The 18450-nt window shown below is 48.9% G+C and overlaps 1 protein-coding gene across 2 annotated transcripts; it reads right to left on the minus strand.

The window, feature by feature from the left end:
- Nucleotides 1-2330: 2330 nt before the first annotated feature.
- Nucleotides 2331-12645, minus strand: Znf623 (zinc finger protein 623). Of its 2 annotated transcripts, none has more exons than XM_047524042.1 (2): nucleotides 12514-12645; nucleotides 2331-6585 (listed from the first exon to the last, which is right to left on the minus strand). In XM_047524042.1, exon 2 carries the CDS (start codon nucleotides 6511-6513, stop codon nucleotides 5014-5016), a length of 1500 nt encoding a protein of 499 aa, XP_047379998.1. In that variant the 5' UTR covers nucleotides 6514-6585; nucleotides 12514-12645; the 3' UTR covers nucleotides 2331-5013. The 2 variants fall into 2 exon arrangements, with proteins under 2 accessions (XP_047379998.1, XP_047380008.1); XM_047524052.1 differs by lacking the exon at nucleotides 12514-12645 and adding an exon at nucleotides 12318-12494.
- Nucleotides 12646-18450: the final 5805 nt, after the last annotated feature.

Consider the following 18450-nt stretch of genomic DNA (forward strand, 5'->3'; position numbering starts at 1 on the left):
CTTAACCACTGAGCCATATTCCCAATCCTTTTTTTTTGTAGATGGACACAATACTTTTATTTTCTTTATTTATTTATGTGGTGCTGAGGATTGAACCCAGTGCCTCACACATGCCAGGCAAGTGCTCTACCGCTGAGCCACAACCCCAGCCCCCCATTCTTTTTTATTTTTAAATTTGAGATAGTGTATCACTAAATTGCTTAGGGTCTTGCTAAATTGCTAAGGCTGGCCTCGAACTTGCAACCCTCCTGCCTTAGCCTCCCAAGCAGGTATGCACCATCACACCCAGCAGCTGAGAGAAAACTTTTAAATGAGAAAAGCGTCATCAAGAAAGCTGGGGTTGTGGCTCAGTGGTAGAAAGCTTGCCTAGCATGTGAGACGCACTGGGTTCAATTCTCAGCACCTCATGTAAATAAAGGTCCACTGACAACTAAAAAAAAGAAAAGAAAACAAAACAATCTGCCAGATGCGAATAATCCCAGAAACTCAGGAGGCTGAGACAGGAATATCAGAAATGTAAGGCCTGTTTCAGGAACTTAGTGAGACCCTGTCTCAAAATAAAAATAAAAGAGATGGGGATGTGGCTCAGTGGTAGAGCACACCAGATGCAATCCTGAGGGAGGGAGGAAACAAGGAATCGATGATTCCAAGAGTTCACACACCCAGAATCAGAGCTGGAAAACATGAAGTGAAAGCTGACAAAACCAAGTCATAACCGATGAAGCCAGCTCTCATACTGTTGCTGGGAGGAGTGCCAAGTTGAGTGGCCACAGCGGGCTGGGAAGAAAATGCGAAAGGACACAGGAAACCTGAATTAGACTAGCAAACGTGACCTGACCAACATTTATAAAATACCAGCAGGCAAACAACAGCAGAATGCATATGCCATCAAAGGTACATCCACGTAAACCATGTTCCTGGCCATAAAAGAAGCCTCAAACCTAAAAGAAATGAGCTGGGTACAGTGGTGCACACCTGTAATCCCCGTGACTTGGAAGGCTGAGGCAGGAGGATCTCAAGTAGGAGGCCAGCCTCAGCAACTCACCAAGACCCTGTCTCAAAATTAAAAAGTGCTGGAGATGTAGCTCAGTGGCACAGTGCCCCTGGGAGGGACATAATGGGAGAACTTTGGTCTACATAGCTCAAAAACTGGAAAAGTTAGGGTTGTTAAAACGCCAGTTATCCCTGCCTTGACCTATACAACACAGAAATCGACAGACTGACACGGAATTTCATAGGAAAACACAAAGCACCTAGAATAGACACAACAGTTCTTGGAAAAGAATGAAACTGAAGCACTTTCAATACCTGACTTCAATACATATTTTAAAACTACATTGAGGGCTGGGGAGATAGCTCAGCTGGTAGAGTGCTTGCCTTGCAAGCACAAGGCCCTGAGTTCGATCCCCAGTACTGCAAAAAAAAAAAAAAAACAAAACTACATTAAGTCAGTACCACATTGAAGTAAAGCAGCAGCCACTCACACATGACACTAAAGCTTTGCAAAGGTACAGAAGTTCATTCACTGGAAAAGAACAATCTCCCAACAAACAGTACAGACACAACAAGCCACCCATGTGGGCAAAAAGCCTAGCACACTGAAAATGAAAATGACTCCAAGAGGGTCATGACATAACTGCAAAAACCAAAATGATCAAAGTTCCACATAAAAAATCAGAAAAAGCCAGGGCCTTAAGTAAGCAAACATTTTTCTTTTTTTGGTCCTAGGAATTAAACCCGGGGTGCTGTATCACTGACTTGTCCAACACCCCCAGTCCTTTTTATTTTTTCTTTAAATATTTTTTAGTTGTCAATGGACCTTTACTGTGTTTGCTCATATGCGGTGCTGAGGATCAAACCCAGGACCTCACACGTCAGGCAAGCACTCTACCACTAAGCCACAATACCAGCCCCTTATTTTTATTTTGGACCAGGATTTCACTAAGGTGCCAAGGCTGGCCTTGAATTTGTGATTCTCCAGCCTCAGCCACCATGTCCAACAGCAAATATTTCTTAAAACTTAAAAATCATTAGCTAGCAAAGATTCTGATAGGGCTGGGCCGTATCTCAGTGGTAGAGTGCTTGCCTAGCATGTGTGAGGCACTGGGTTCACTTCCCAGCACTGCATATAAATAAATAAAGGTCCATCCACAACTTAAAAAATATTTTTAAAAAAGATTCTGATAAATTAGGTTTAATACAATTTTTTTTTTTTTTTTTAAATCTGGCCAGGCATAGTGGTGCACACCTGTAATCCCTGCTACTTGGGAGTTTGAGGCAGGAGAAGTATAAAGTTCAAGGCCAGCCTCAGCAACTTAGGAGACCCTGTCTCAAAACAAAATATAAAAAGAGGTGGAGGTGCAGCTCCGTGGTGAAGCACCCTGGGTTCAATCCCCAGAGACAATCCAACTTAAAAATGAGCAAAAACATGGAGACACATCACGGAAGATGATGCGGAATGGCAGTGATCACATGACAAGATGCTGGGCAAACACAAACTGGAAACCCAGAGTAGCACGGCAACGGCACCCAGTGCTGGGCCATCTCCCATCAAGAACACTGTCATGGCAACAGACTGGATGCTTACACACACCCCAAATCCGCGCTGGAATCCTGACCCAAGGTGGGGGTGTGAGGTGAGGTCTTTGAGGTGATTATATCTCCAGGGCAGAGCCTTCATGAATGAACTTACGCCCCTATATAAGGCCAGAGGAAGTGTCCTGTTCCTTCTACCACAGGGGGTTACATGGCATCCATCTACAGAGGAGGACCCTCAACAGACACCAAATCTGCCTGCACCTTGACCTTGTACTTCCCAGTGTCCAGAGCCCCAAGAAATGAATTCCTATTGTTTACAAGCCTCCCAGTTCAGGTTGTTACAGCTGCCTGAATGGACTAAGATTATCTTAAAACTCAGCAATAGAAGCTGTAGGTAGTCACCCAAAAGAAAACCCCATGTGCAGATAAATACACTTACACAAATGTTCACAGCAGTTTTATTCTCCCTCTGGCTGCCCTGGTACTAGGATGATCCCAGGGCCTTGAGCATGCTAGGCAAGCACTCTACCATCAAGCTACATTCCCACATTCATACCAATTTTATTCTTAAGAGTCCAAAGAGGAAACTCAAATTTCCAGAAATAGACAGATGAATAAACAAATGACAAACTTCCCATACATCACTTGGCAAACAGCACTACTAAAACACAAACAACGTGTTGAGTCTAAGACACAAGAGTATGTACTTAGAAGTGAAGATGTCACTCACTGCACTTATGTAGGTGGGGCTCTATGACAAGCAGCCCTCGTCCTCACTGACAGGAAGAGGTCAGCGGGGCTGGGGTTGAGCTGATTGGGGGTGTGATTGGGAACTTCGTGGATGAATGTTACTTTGAATTGTGGGTGGTTACACGTGTGGGGATTTCCCAAAACTCTGTACACTTAAAGTAGGTGTCCTGGCTAAAGTGGCCGGGAATGCCTCCTTCTCGACCATTTGCAACCCAGGTGATGGCGTCTCCCAGGAAGCGGACTCCACATGTCTGCTGAGAATGATCTGCCCCTTATAGGCTTCCAGGGCTGCTGAACACGTTAAGAACTCAAAACACGTCCTTAAGGGCAGACGTTGTTTTGTACCATCTCAAAGCTAGCTGTTCACCACATACTGAACTTGCCAGCTTTGACAGCTCAACTACAAGGCAATTCATCTGTCTGCCTGTCCGCTGGATTCTCTTTCCCGGGTCACTCTTTCTCCGCTAGCTGACAAGCACCCCCTGCCCTCTTTGGAGCAGCTAAAACGCCCCCTTCCGTGAAGGCTTCTCAGATCCCAATGGCACTGGCCGTCCCCTCCTCACTAATGTCCTACAAGACCTAGAACACACTTACTTCAGCACACCACTCACTGCACCAGGAGGTCCTCCCCACCGCACTCAACAGCTTCAGGATGCACGGGGCCTTACTCTTTTTCCAGTATTTAGAATCATTCTCTACAGACCTCAACATGTTTTCAAACAAATGACAATGTGAGCAAGAAAATGACAAAAGTGGAGTTAATCATGGAGCTGCTAAAATAGAAAAAGGTTGCAGGGTGCACTGGGGTTGTGTGCTCTGGAACGTCTGAGACCAAGTGAGGGACAACTCCAAGGTGAGGCTGCAGAAGGCAGCAGGACACCAAGTAGACAGAGTGACTGCGGGCAAGTCTTAAGGAGGAGCAGCAGGTGGTGCAGGGCTAGTGACAAGAGAAGACACCTCCGGCAGAACAGACCACACTGCTGCAAAGTGAACAAAGAACACCCTAACATTCAGAAGTAGCAATGAGATAATGGCTATTACACCCAGATTTGGGGGTGCTTTTTATTGCCATGTGCTAGACGCTGGGGACACATGAAGAAACAGCACAAGGGAAGATAATTCGTAATGCTGCTGTCAGAGCAAGCACAGTAGCAGAGGGAGCACTGAGCAACAGAAGATGGAGCCTGCCTTCCTAAGCCCCGGGGAAACCTTCCCAGATGCGACGCTGAGAGGAGCCTTTGCAGCGAGCGGGAATCGGCATGCCAGGGAAGACCCTTCAAAGAGGCAGAAACAACCTGGAGAATGTGGGAAGTAGAATGTGCCACCCGCCTGGCCAGGAGCTGAGGGGTCAATGAAGCAAAAGCTCTAGGACAGAGGCAGGGGCTCTGCCCAGGACCACAGGGAACCAACTCTTGGTTCTGCACGAGCCTCTCTCTTCAGTCTTTCTGGTAGGTAACCCTCTCGAGTAACAGGATTAAGCACTCCGTTCTACACTTAGAGGATTTAACTCAAGTGTGGGTTGACTGTGAAGACCTTCCCACCCCTATCCCCAGTCCAGCCCAAGGCCAGCCAGCCTCCAGGTCCTTCATTCTTCTGCCCTGGTGGCAGTCCACTCCAAAAGCAGGCTGTCTGGATTAAGGGAACTGACATGTCCAAACCTCATAAGTCACATGAATGTTAATTCCACCCACTGCCAAACACCACTCCCAGAGCCAGAGTGATCTTCTACACATTATCTGCACAGTCCCCCTGTCCTGTGGCCCTCCTAGCCAAGTGCGTGGGGGCCTCACCCAGGGAAAGGCCCTCTGGGTGCACAAAGCCTGGGGGTGGGGCGCAGCCCTTGCCATGCTGACTGTACTGGTAGAGCCTCTCTTCAGTGTGCATCTTCTGGTGCTGAAGGAAGTTGGACCTCTGGATGAAGCCTTTCCCACAGAAGCTGCACACATAGGGCTTCTCTCCAGTGTGGACAATCTGGTGCAGCAGCAGCTTGGAGCTCTGGATGAAGGCCTTCCCACAGTCTTTGCACTCAAAAGGTCTGTCCCCAGTGTGGATCTTCTGATGTTCAGTGAGGTGGGCTTTCTGCAGAAAAGCCTTCCCGCACTCTTTACATTCATATACCCGCTCACCAGTGTGGATTTTCTGGTGTCGAATAAGGTATGAACTCAGAAAAAAGGCCTTCCCACATTCATTACACTCATAGAGTTTCTCCCCTGTATGGATTCTCTGATGCTGAGTAAAGTTGGATGTCTGGCTGAAGCGCTTCCCACACTCATTGCATACATACGGCCGTTCTCCAGTATGAATTCTCTGATGCTGAATAAGCTTCGAACTCCGAATAAAGGCTTTCCCACACTCATTACACTCAAAGGGTCTCTCTCCAGTGTGGATCCTCTGATGCTCAATGAGGTCCGAGCGATGGCGGAAGGCCTTCCCACAGTCTTTGCACTCGTACTGTTTCACCTCAGTGTGGACCTGGTAATGCCGAATAAGGCTCGAGCTCCTGATGAAGGACTTCCCACACTCATTGCACTCATAGGGTCTCTCTCCTGTGTGGATTCTCTGGTGGCGAATGAGTAAGGAGCTCTGACTGAAGCCTTTCCCACACTCTTTGCATTCAAAGGGCCTCTCTCTGGTGTGGACCCTTTGGTGTCGAAGTAGGTCTGAGCTGTGACAGAAGGCTTTCCCACACTGAGCACATTTGAATGGCTTTTCTCCCACATGTACTTGCTGATGCTCAATTAGGTTTGCATAGTGGATGAAGTCTTTCCCACACACGTTGCACACACAGAGTCTATCTCCAGTGTGGACTTTCTGATGCTCAGTGAGGTGTGAGGTCTGACCAAAGCCTTTCCCATGATGATCACATGTGTAAGACTTCTCTCCAGTATGAGAAATCTGATGTCTAAGTAGGTCTGAATCAAAAGGGAAGCTTTTGCCACAAATACCACAAGGATGTGCCTCCCCTTCTATGAGCTCCCTCTGAAGTATAAGAAGGTTTGAGTTCAGTACAGTGTCTCTTCCTGACTTACTGCACACCTGGGCTGTCTCTCCTGTTTGGATTTTCCAGTGGGTCACTGTCACCTGCCTGAAGTCCCCCTCTTGAGAGGGAGGACTCTCCAGGCTCTGCCCTTCTGGGTTTCTCAACAGCTGCCCTAATCTGGCTTCATGGACTTCCCCAGACTTGGGGGCAGGGGGTTCCATCAGTATGAGTTTGTCTGACATCATATTATGTGAATTTTCATCCTCAGGAATTCCAGTTTCAAAGTCAGCTTCTTGTTACCAGCTCCTATGGAGAATCTGAAATGAGAAAAAAAAAAGATCATCTTTCCTATTGGTTAATAGGAAACTGCTGAAGCAGGTGTAAAACTCAGCTCAGATGCTCCAAGTAGGAAAGGAAGCGTTTCCTCTGCCCACACTCCCAGCCCTTCTCTGCTACAGGCTCTCCTCTCACCCCACCAGCCATCTCCATGTAGAAGGGCTTCTTTGTGGCTCCCCCTCTGACACATCCAACTCCAGAACAGGGGGTTGTCTGTGGTACAGATCCCTACTGACCCTTGGTGTGCTCTGGGTGGATGGCAGAGGGGTAGGGATATGGCTGGAACTCCAGTCAGAAGTCAAGATGGATATTCCCTTGGGCTGGGGCTCAGTGGTAGAGCGCTTGCCTGAATGTGTGAGGCACTGGGTTTGATTCTCAGCACCACATACAAACAAACAAAACAAACAAACAAAAAGGCACATCAACAACAACAAAAAAGATGTATATTCCTGAATCATTAAATTTATCAATCCTATCATCTCTTCACTGTCCCTCAGTCCTTCATGTCCTGTCTTCTGTCCTCACCTAGTAAGAATCCAAAGTTCATGGTACTGCATCCACTTGAGGCTCCACCCTAACACAGTGACTGTATTAGCAACCACTGCAGCTCCTCTGATCTGTGGTGACTGACTTTAAAGTCAGGAGTCCAGTTAGGATCTCCTCACTTCCAGTCCTGCACCTGCGGTGATTTCATCACCTAGGTCTGTAGCGTTGAATCCGTGGCAGCTGAAACAGTTTCTGCTTCCTGCCCTGATCTACCTGACCGTCCTCATCACTCCACACAGTGTCCTCAGCATCCTTAGATGTGCATCCACCGCATGTCAAATATACCAAATATACTTGGAAAGTAAAACTGCATGTTCTAAACATGTGCAGACATTCTTCTTACATTATTCCTTCAAAAGATTTGGCATAACAACTATTTACATGTATTAGGTATAAGTAACCTGAGATAATTCAAACGATTTGGAGCTTGTGCACAGGCTACAAGCAAATAAGACATAATTTTCTCCCACATGTACTCGCTGATGCTCAATTAGGTTTGCATAGTGGATGAAGTCTTTCCCACACGTTGCACACAGAGTCTGCCTCCAGCATGGACTTTCTGATGCTCGGTGAGGTGTGAGGTCTGACCAAAGCCTTTCCCAGGGTGATCACATGTGCAAGACTTCTTCCCAGGACTTAAGTATATCCTCCCATCTGGCATCTGCAGAACCTTGGGATACCTGCATAATCCTCCTCTTCATATGATCCCAAACCCCTGCTCTTCTAAACCTGCCAGCTTGTGTGGAACCCAGCTTGGTTACATTTAGCTTGCCCTGCTGATCTGTCTGTGCTCTTGCTGACTGAGGGCTCCATGTCTACAGCCCACCTGGCAGCCTGAGAGCTGCCAAAATGCTCTATACTCCCTTAACTCTCCTGAGTTTCCTCTTTTTAAATATCCCTCACTCCCTTCTGCCCTTCAGCTGAAAACCTTGCTTCTCATTTCCAATCAGAAAGGAGAAGCAGTGAGACAGAATGTCCACTCTCCCCACCTACCTCTTGCTCTGTGAAGTTGTCCTTGATCCCACTAAAGTTCCCCCAGTCTCCTCAAGCCATAATTCAAGCTGTAACTCTCTACAATCCTAAGCCCCCCTGATGCTCCCAGCCCACCATTCCCACCAGCAACACCAGTGTTTCCACCCATCTAAAAACCTTGGTCATGAGCCTATAGTCTCACCCACTGGGAAGGCTGAGGCAGGAGGATCACTTGAGCCCAGGAGTCTGAGACCAGCCTGGGCAGCACAGTAAGACCCTGAATCAAAAGAATGAAAACAAGTGAGATGTGGTGGTACACAGCTATAATCCTAGCTACTCAGGAGTTTGAGACAAGAGGGTCTCAAGTTTGAGGTCACCCCAGGTCACTCAGTGAGACCCTGTCACAAAATAAAAAGTAAAACATGTCTGGGATGTAGCTCAGTGGTGAAGGACATATGGGTTCCATCCACAGTACACAAAAACAACCACCAAGAAGCCCCCCAACTTCCTAAGCCCCACTCCCCTCCAGCTACTACCCCATTACTCTCCCTTCAGCAGCACTAGAAGGGTCACTGTGTCCATTTCTCCACGTCTTCTTCTTCACTGAACTCGCCCCTACAGACTCTCACCCTGAGTCCATCATGTCAATAAAGTGGCCCAGTCATGGCTGCTCACCCAACTCAACCACTGGCAGTGGCTGACAGCCAGTGCCTTGCCCCCTTGGAGGCCACCCTGTCAGTGGGCTTCTGGACAACCCCTCCTGGCTGTCCCACTTTCTTACCACCACTCCTTCCTGGTGTCCTGACGATCCCCAACCCCCATACACCAAGCTCAGCGCGCAGGCCTCCTCTCCACCTCCCCTCACTCCAGAGGCCAGCATAGAACCTGAGAAGATGCCGTCCCCTGAGTGACAGGCACTTCCGCCTGCAGCTGGCTTTCCACCGGACTGACAGGCTCTCAACCCGATGCCTGTGCCTGGATGTCCTCAGCTCTTCAAACTCACGCGTCAATTTAAGTAGAGACGTTGCTCTTTCCGTCTGTAGTGAGGGCACATCACTTCATTTTCTCAGGCCACAGTCTGCAACACGGGCTCCCTGTTCTTTTGTGGACATCCCAAGTCCAATCCATCAGCAGACCTGCAGGCCAGGTCTTCACCTGACCATGTCTCCATGTCAGACACCATCCCCCATCACCATTTCTCCACACAAGTGTAACAGCCTCCTAACTCCATATTCCCCTTTCCTGTCGCTTCTACATAGCAGAATGACCCCTTAAAGCAGGAATCAGCTGTCATTCTACTCAAAAGCTTTCAAAGCCCTCTACCCTCCGCTATGTCAAAGCCGCATTCTTCCCCAGTAGGCAAGATAAGCTCGCAAAATGAAATGGGGGCTGGGCTGTAGCCCAGTGGCGGAGCGCTCGCCTAGTGTGTGAGGCACTGGGTCCCATTCTCAGCACACCTATAAACAGGTAAAATAAAGGTCCCTTGACTAAAAAAATATTTTAAAAAAATGAAAAAGGGACAATAACCAGGCATTCAAGCTCACCCTTTTCCACCCTTCTTGTGCCAGCTGTTTCCAGGGCATGTGTTCTGCTCCTTCATGTCACAAGTTTAAAGCAGGAAGTCTGGCAACAGATCTAACTGGCATTCAGTCTAGAGAAAGCCAATGTCACTCCAACCTTGCCACTGTCCAGTAAGGTGACCTCCTGTGCGTTGTGTGCCTCACTCTTGTGCCTCAGCTGCTTCAGGACCCAGGGAAGGCAGGCTGTATGCACTGTGCCCTCATGCCCTAGCTGCGCAGTGCTGAGCACTGGACTGGCATCAGCTCATGCACTCCCCGGGGCAGACATTTACTCTACTATTTACAGAGGAAACAGACTAAGAACAAAGTAAACGACCCAAGGTACTAAGCCAGTAAAGGCAGAGCTAAGGTTCAAATTCCAGTCTGTCTGCCTTCAGCACCCATTTCCTCAGGAAGACTTTTTTCCTTCCCAAGCATGATGTCACTTTTACAGATATTTTGCTGAGTGACCAGCTAGGATTAGTATTACCAAAGTAAATGTATATTTTAACATTGTTAAATTTTCTTAATTAGAAAAAGGGGTTGAGGCAGGAAGTGGTGGCACATGCCTGTAATCCCTGTGACTCCAGAGGCCGAAGCAGAAGGTGCTGTGAGGCTATCCTCATCAATGTAGCAAGACTCTGTCTCAAAAGATAAAATAAATAGGGGCTGAGGGTATAGTTGAGTGGTGGAGCACCCCTGGGTTCTGTCCCCCATATCACAAAAATAAGTGAATGAATTAATTACATTTTGAAGGGGGGTGAGAGTAGGAATGTGGTTTCTTGACTGTTTTAGCCAATAATACATTCCAATTATTTTCCTGGCACTGGGGATTGAAGACAGGGCACTCTACCACTGAGCTACATCCCCAACCTTTTTTGTTTGCTTAATTTTAATTTTGAGACAGGGTCTTGCTAAGCTGGCTGAGGCTGGCCTCAAATTTATGATCCTCCTGCCTCTGCGTCCTGAGTTGTTGAAATTATAGACATGCTGCCATTACGCCTGGTATTTTAAAATAACATCTGGAAACAAGTGTGTGTGTCTACAAGAATACACCATGTGCATGACACTTAAATATTTTCATGATTTTCTTAACTTCATAGGAAGTTCTTAAATAGATTATACCTTGTTTTCAACATACATTTAAAAATCAATGATCTTAAATTTCTACTTAGCTCCTTTTTCTTCTGTGAATATAAGTAAAATTAAATCAATATGTTTTCTTTAAAGGAAACTTGAATGAAATAATAGTAAAACTATGCCAGGTTTCTGGGCCAACAGCACCACCTTTTCCTATTACAAAACATGGAATCTACTGGAAGAAGCACCACATAGACTAAATGCATACTGGTGTTGTGTACCAGAAGCAGTGACAGTGACGCTGGGGTGTGCTGGGGTGCCCCTGACGGCACTAGAAGCTCAGCTTTCACATCTGCACTGGTAAAGGGACATTCGGGCTTTGGTTCAGTCATTTATTGCTCCAGGCCCACAGAAAAAGAACAGAAAGACTTGCTAAGCTCCAGCCCTGGCAGTAACAAGGGCAGAGCCTGAGGGTCCTGAGGGACCAGGGGCCTGTGTACAAGATGCAGCAATTCAGGAGGGAGCAGAGTGTGTGCCAGTCGCAGGCAAGGGGCATTTGTTTTCTCATGTTCTCCTCACAACCTTCCAAGGAGTTCCAGGAGCTGACTTGTTCAAGGTCAAAGAGAAGAGGAAGCAGCCGCTAGCTGCTCTCTACAGCTCTTCTTCTCCCTCTGCACCCTAAGGTCCCTGGGCTTCTGTCCACAGCAGGTGCTCTCAGGGTTTTCCCAAGGAAACAGACAAGAGTCTCCCTTTCCTGACAAGCCTAGTGTCCTTTCACCAGCATGGTCCACCAGCCTAGGCAGCACTCAGTCCCCTGAATTGCTTCAATGGCACCACCCTGTTCTGTGTCTGCTACGTCCCTGACCTCCCTGTCTTCTTATTCCATTGGGCTAAGTGTCCTAGGGATTTCCCAGCTCAGCCCTCTCTCTTTATCACCTGCCAGGTTGTTCCAGAACCAGAAATCCATCCCAAAACTCCAGGGGAGGCCAACCACAGGTGAAGACTTGTGAAATCTCTCCCGGTACCTTCTATTATTTGGATGCCCTGGTTATGACAAGTGTGAAAGCACTGATGTAATGTCGCATGTATGACAGGGACAAAGGCCCCTCTCTGTGAATAGGGAGGGCACGGTATTGCCTGAAGACTCATTTCTCAAGTCCTAGGTGGGCAGAAGACATTAACACTCTGGGAAACCGCTGGCACACACCCAGGTCCTTCGAACCCCTTGATCATGGTGCAGCCAGTATGTAAAGGGGATAAAATGTCCCTGGCATCAGCAGAGACGCCACTGGGGCTCACAGACTTCTAGAGAAAAAGAAGTTTCAGGAAAATGGGGACAGCATAGCCGACCACCTGTCCCCATGTGGGATTTCTCCTTCAGGTCCAGCCGTGCAGCTGACTCTGGTCACGCTTTCATCTCCGCCTCTAACCCAAGCAGCACAGAGGTGCTGGCGCTGCATCTCCTGCGGAGGCCGCAAGACCGCAGAGAGCAGATAGGGTCAGAGCCACAAAGCAGCGACGCTCGCACCTGCGCCCCCAACGCCTGAGCAACCAACCTCGGAGCGGCTCAGAAGCGGGGAGCGCAACCCGGGCGGGCCCCGTGGAGCGCGGGGAACGCGCCCGGCATTTACGCAGGAAGCTTGGTGGGGACAAGACGGCAGGCTCGGGCCCCGCCGCCGCGGCCCCGGGAGACCGGCTCGCCGCGGCTGGGCCGGACCCCGCCCGGCCGCGAGCCCGCAACACGCCACTCACCCGGCGCCCGGCGGCGAGAGGACCGCGCGCGCCCGACGCCGCAGCCAGGCCGCCCGGCGCTGGACCCCGCAAGCCACCGACAAAGCCCGCACAGCAGCCCGCACGCCGCGGCCGGAAGTCGCCCGAGGCCCCGCCCTGAGGACTTCCGAGGCCGCTCTAGGAGCGCCAGGAGCCGGCTCCCTCTCGGTGGTGCGGACTTCCGGCCGGTGGGCCGGGCGGGGTCTTGGATCGCGTCGCAGCGCAGGGCGACGAGAGGCGGGAGGCAGGCCGGCGCGGGAGGCAAGCCTGCCCGCCCCCTGCAAGTCACAGGCGGTGTGGCCTTCAGACTTCGGTCGTCGGCCCCCTGAGGAAAGGGGGAGCGGCATGCTCCAGCGAGCGGCTCCCCGAAGGTCCAGTGACTGCAGGTCGGCTCGCAGGGCCCCGTGGGCTGCCCGGCCCTGGAGGTGACCGACACCAGGCCCAGGACAACCCTGGACATTTAGTTCCAGCCGAAAAGGCCCCTGAGCTCTCTTTTCTAGAGCATTTTCTAAAAAGGGCTTGCCGTTGTGAATGGGCTCTTTTACAGCCCAGCAGGGTCTCTGAGAGCCGTTCCTTTGAAATATAATCAACAAAATCCTACCTTCATGATTGCCGGCCAGGGACAGAGGCCCACCGCATTTACACTGACCAACCCTTTGTGGCTTTACATTTCCTTCTCCCCATCTTCCCTTTAAAAAGCCAATCACCGCTGCACAAATCAGAATGGAGCTCAAGCTCTTTCCCCTCCAGCCAGTAATTGTAAAACCTGCTTTCACAGCTTGAATGAAGTTCAGCTGTAGCTGTGACACTCCTTAAAATGTATCAGATGGGGGCTTGGGAGATAGCTCAGTCGGGCAAGCACAAGGCCCTGGGTTCGATCCCCAGCACCAAAAAAAAAAAATGTATCAGATGGGACTGGGGAGAGCTCAGTGGCAAAGCACTTGCCTAGCCTGCTTAAGGCCCTGGGTTCAGTCCCCATCACCACATAAAAAAGCAACAGCAAATGCTTCCATTAATGGAAAAAAAAAAAAAAAAAAAAAAAACCGAATCAGATGGAATCTAAATGCCTTTGAAAATAAAGGATTATTAGGGACAGGGGTGCACACCTATAGTCCCAGTCACTGAGGTGGGAAGATTGCAAGCTCAAGGCCAGTCTCAAACTTAGCAAGACCCTGTTTCAAAATAAAAAATAAAAAGGGCTGGGGTTAGCTCCGTAGTTTCCAGTACCAGATGCCCTGTTTGTGTGGATGTGAGGTATAGGCTGTTTCCTCCACTCTGTGTTTTGACTTGTTCACCACAGTATCCCTCTCCCCAAAACAGCGCCTTACTCTGTGAACAGGGATGACCACTATTTTCTAACTAGGCTCCACCTCCTGCCCTGGCCTCTCTCCTTCCCAGTGCATCTCTTCTCCTCCAGGTTTGCGGGGGTGACCATCCCCCAAAGCATGCTGGTGACTCTGCTCCACATTCCTTCCTGTGGCTGGCAGAATAGTATACAAAGTCTGCCTTTTGGAGTTTCCATTTTGTGTTCCCTGGTATTATAGCTCATGGCTCCTGCCTTCCCACCCTGTCCTGCTAGACTGAGCCCTGCAATTCTATGAGCATCTTGCTCCCTCTTGGTTACAGGTTGTGAGATATGCTGTGCCTTCCCTTCTGCCTGACCAACTCCCACAAGAAAAAATTATTGTCTTTAGTTTGGGGATAAGCAAACATGGGTCTCCATTCCTTAATGACTACTGTAGACTAGAGTCTCCAGAACTGTAAGCTAAATATACCTTTTCTCTTACAAATCAACTGTCTCTAGTATTTCATTATAGTAACAGAAAACTGACTAACAAAATTCCTATTGAGAAATAGGACTTAAATTGTAACTACACCTGATGATGTGGAGTTGGTTGGTAGGAGGAATTTGGGAGAGATTGGGGGACAGGCTAGAAGAAGCCTGGAAATGCTATAAGCAGTGTTTAAGGGGCAATTCTGGTGGGGGCTCAGAAGATCAGAATGCTGATAGAAATGTGGACAGCAATGCCATGCCAAAGAGGTTTCAGGGAAGTGAGCACTCCATTGGCATTGGACTAGAGGCTACCCTTGTCAGAAAATCAGGAAGCACCTTCTCCATGCTCTGATGCTTTGTGGGAGGCCAAGCATAAAGGCCATGGATTGGTTTATCTGGTGGAGGACATTTCAAGGTCACATAGCATTCAGGCTGTGGCATGGATATGACTCACTTCTTTTAGCCAAATTTACAGTGAGAATGAGGAGCGAAGGAGATCAGGGCTGAAAGATAAGAAAAAGAAATTTCCACTGGGCCATAAAAGAAGCATATGTAAAGGTGCAACCAAAGAGGGTAACAGTCATCAGAGCAGACCAAAGGAGCCAAGTTCTTTGTACCAGGACAACAGGAGCCTTGACGGTATCTCAGAAATCAGTAGGGTCATCCCACCCACAATAGGCTCAAAGGTGTAGAAATGCAAATTTGTTTGATTAAGTTTCTAGGACAGAAGTTTCAGAAAAGAGTCTTGGGGACTGGGGTTGTGGCTCAGTGGTGGAGGGCTTGCCTAGCATGTGTGAGACACTGGGTTATAAATGAGTGAATAAAATAAAAGTCCATTAGCAACTGAAATATATAAAAATAATTTTAAAAAAAGAAAGAAAAGAGTCTTGGGCACCTGCATCCAGGGGATCATCTGTATTCAGTCTGCACAATAAAAGACCACTGCAGCCATGCATACTGGCAACAGACCTTGACATCCACCCTGCAATGCTGGGTCTATAGGCAGACAGAATGCAAGAGTCATAGGTCGACCAGGCTCCATGGCCCACACCTGTGATCCCAGTAACTCAGGAGACTGAGGGAGGAGGGTTGCAAGTTCAAGGCCAGCACTCAGCAACTTAGTGAGGTAGGGGTCATAGCAACTTTCATGAGATTTCTGAGGAAAGCCGGGAGGCCAGGCAGTGTGCTGCAGCCCTTGTAAGCAGCCCCTGACAGGGCAGTGGGTGATGCTGAGGGTGATGCCAAAGTTGCCGTGGAAATCCCAGAAGTTGAGGTGCCAGGAAAAGGAAATAGCTGCTGAGGGAAGCTGCCACCCTGTGCACTTTTCATATTCTCTACAAAGTTAAAAAAGAAAAGCCTGCTGGGCATGGTGGCACACGCCTGTAATCCCAGCATCAGTGGCTTGGGAGGCTGAGTCAGGAGGGTGCAAGTTCAAGGCCAACCTCAGCAACTTAGCAAGGCCCTGTTTCAAAATAAAAAAGGATGGGGATGTAGCTCAGTGGTTGAGCCCCTCTGGGTTCAGGCTTAAGTACCAAAAAAAAAAAAGCCTGAGACCCACACCTCACTCTCACGTGACCACACTCTGTCCCTTTGAGTATGTACTGCTTGCTTTCCCGAATAAACCTCCGTGCCCCTTTCTGACACACCCTGGAATCCCCTTTCTGCAGTGTACATCAGGGACCTGCAAGGTTGTATTGAGGTCCCTTGTCTCTGCAGGGGACCTCCTGGGACCTGCAGCCAGCAAAGCTTGGGAGCCCACATCCTGCCACAGAGTTTTAGGGTTGAATGTTTGCCCTGCAGGGTTTCAATGTTACTTTAGTCCAATTCTTTCTATTTTCTTGATCCTCCCTTTTGGAATATGAATAATCACCCTATGCCTGTCTCACCATTGTGTCTTGGAAGTATATATTTTTTTATTTTTACAGGGACTTACAGTTGAGTTTACCTTGAGGGTTTTTTTTTTGTTTTATTTTGTTTTGTTTTTGCGGTGCTGGGGATTGAACCCAGGGCCTTGTGCTTGCGAGGCAAGCACTCTACCAACTGAGCTATCTCCCCTGCCTTGAGTCTTAGAGGAGATATTGGACCTGAATGTCTGAGCAGTGCTGAAGCAGTTAAGACTTTCAAGACTTCTGGGGAAAGACTGATGCCTTTTGCACTGTGAGAGGGCCATGAGCCTTTGGAAGGCTGTAGTTTGGATGAATGTCCCCCAAAGTTCCACGTGTTAAGACTTTGTCCCCATTATTTGGCATTATTTGAAGGCAGGGAGACCTTTGAAAGATACAGCCGAGTGCAAGGTCCTTAGTCACCGAGGCATGCTCCTGAAAGGAATCTCGGGGTCCTGGCCCCTTCCTCTTGCTCTCTTTTGCTTTCTGGTCATGAGGTAAGCAGTTTGCTCTACTTTTCACTTCTACCTTGATATCTGCCTCATCAGAGGCCCAAAGCATACCCCCATCTTGAACAGAAACCTTCAAAATGGTAAACCAAAATAAATGTCTAATACTTTTTGTTATTGTAACATAAACTGAGTGATACAACAAATTCTCTCACAACCACTGGACAACCCAGGTGCTATGCAGGGGCACAGGGAGTGCAAGGGCTTTTAAAGCATGTTTGCTCCTGGTGGGACCCAATACCCAGAGCCTTGCCTGGTTTGGATGAGTGCCCAGAAAGTCCAGGACCTCCCAAGAACTTCCGAATGGGAGACTCAGGGAGTCACCCTAACTCCTAGAGTGCCAACTTTCTAAACATTCCAATGAAAAGGAGTACTTGACTAGATAGATATAAAAACATGCCCCAACTATAGGTAGTTTAAAAGACGTTTGCTCAAGTTGCTGAGGCTGACCTCAAAGCTGCCATCTTCCTGCTTCAGCCTCCCAAGCTGCTGTGATTAGAGGCTTGTAGGCTCATTCCCAGCCATGTTTAAACTACATAAGGCCGAGGGGAAGCATTGCTGGAGATCTATGATGTCGCCTGTTAACTAGACAGTGCCAGGTAGAGCAGAAGGGTGGTGCCAGGCATTCCAGTTCTGCTGCGCTGTAGTATCCATGGCACATGCTGCCATTTTTGCTTTAGTCAGTTACCTTTTAAAGATTCTGGAGGGCTGGGATTGTAGCTCAGTGGTAGAGCGCTTGCCTAGCATGTGTGAGGCACTGGGTTTGATTCTTGGCACTGCATACATATAAATAAGTCTCATCATCAACTAACAAAAATATTTTTAAAAAATTCTTGACAATGAACTGAGCGTGGTGGTGCACACCGGTAATCCCAGTGACTTGGGAGGCGGAAGCAGGAGGATTTTAAGTTCGAGGCCAGCCTCCGCAACTTAGTGAGACCCTAAGAAATTCAGCAAGACTCTACCTCAAAAATCAAGGGGGGAGGGTGGAGAGAAAAACCCGAGCACAGCCACTTTCGGCCCCTGCGAGGCGACCTTGACCTCCGCCGGGGGAGCCCACCCTGAGGCGTGCCCGACTGGGGAGCAGGCTTCGAGGGGTCCCCAGCCCGCTGGTGGCCCGGGTGTCCGAGCCGGACGTGGGGGTGGGGGGCTCCCGCTGAAATGTTCGCACTGCCAGGAGGCCGGCGCCAATTGCTACGACAAAGGCTGCTCCTTCCGAGAGCATGACCGTGTGCCCTCGATGCAGACTGTTGCAGGAGGAGGACCTCTCGGTGAGGTGGCCCAGCACAGGCTGGACTGCGGAGTCGACAGGTGGTGGACACCGGGTGGATGGGAAGCTCCCCACCGTGCCTGCCCGCTCCTCCTTCCCAAGTTCTGTCCTCGCCCAAACCAGTGACTCCACAGGAAAGAAAGACCCGAGGTGTTGGAATGACTGTTTCCATGGACACAAGCTCCATGGTGACAATGGGGGGGGGGGGGGGGCTGATGGGGAAAGGGGGACAATAAAGGGGAGGGATAAAAAATATATACATAAGAATTTATGTTTAGTCTGGACTGTTTAAACCAAAGGTGCGCTGTCCCTTATGATTCTATTTTTAAATTATCTAGTTAACTCCAAATTTGTTCCAATGACAGTGAAATTTAAATGTGAAATTGAACTGAACAAACTCATCTCATAAAGGACAGGGGTGTGGCTTTGATCTTTAGCTGTCTCACACCAGTTCAGAGAACACTGGACCCCAGGCAAACAGAA

This window comes from Sciurus carolinensis, chromosome 1 (genome assembly GCF_902686445.1).
Source record: "Sciurus carolinensis chromosome 1, mSciCar1.2, whole genome shotgun sequence".
Classification (NCBI taxonomy): domain Eukaryota; kingdom Metazoa; phylum Chordata; class Mammalia; order Rodentia; family Sciuridae; genus Sciurus; species Sciurus carolinensis.

Bases quoted from the DNA above. Each gene is read 5' to 3' on its own strand.
- Znf623 (XM_047524042.1), bottom strand. From the start codon at position 6,513: ATGATGTCAGACAAACTCATACTGATGGAACCCCCTGCCCCCAAGTCT.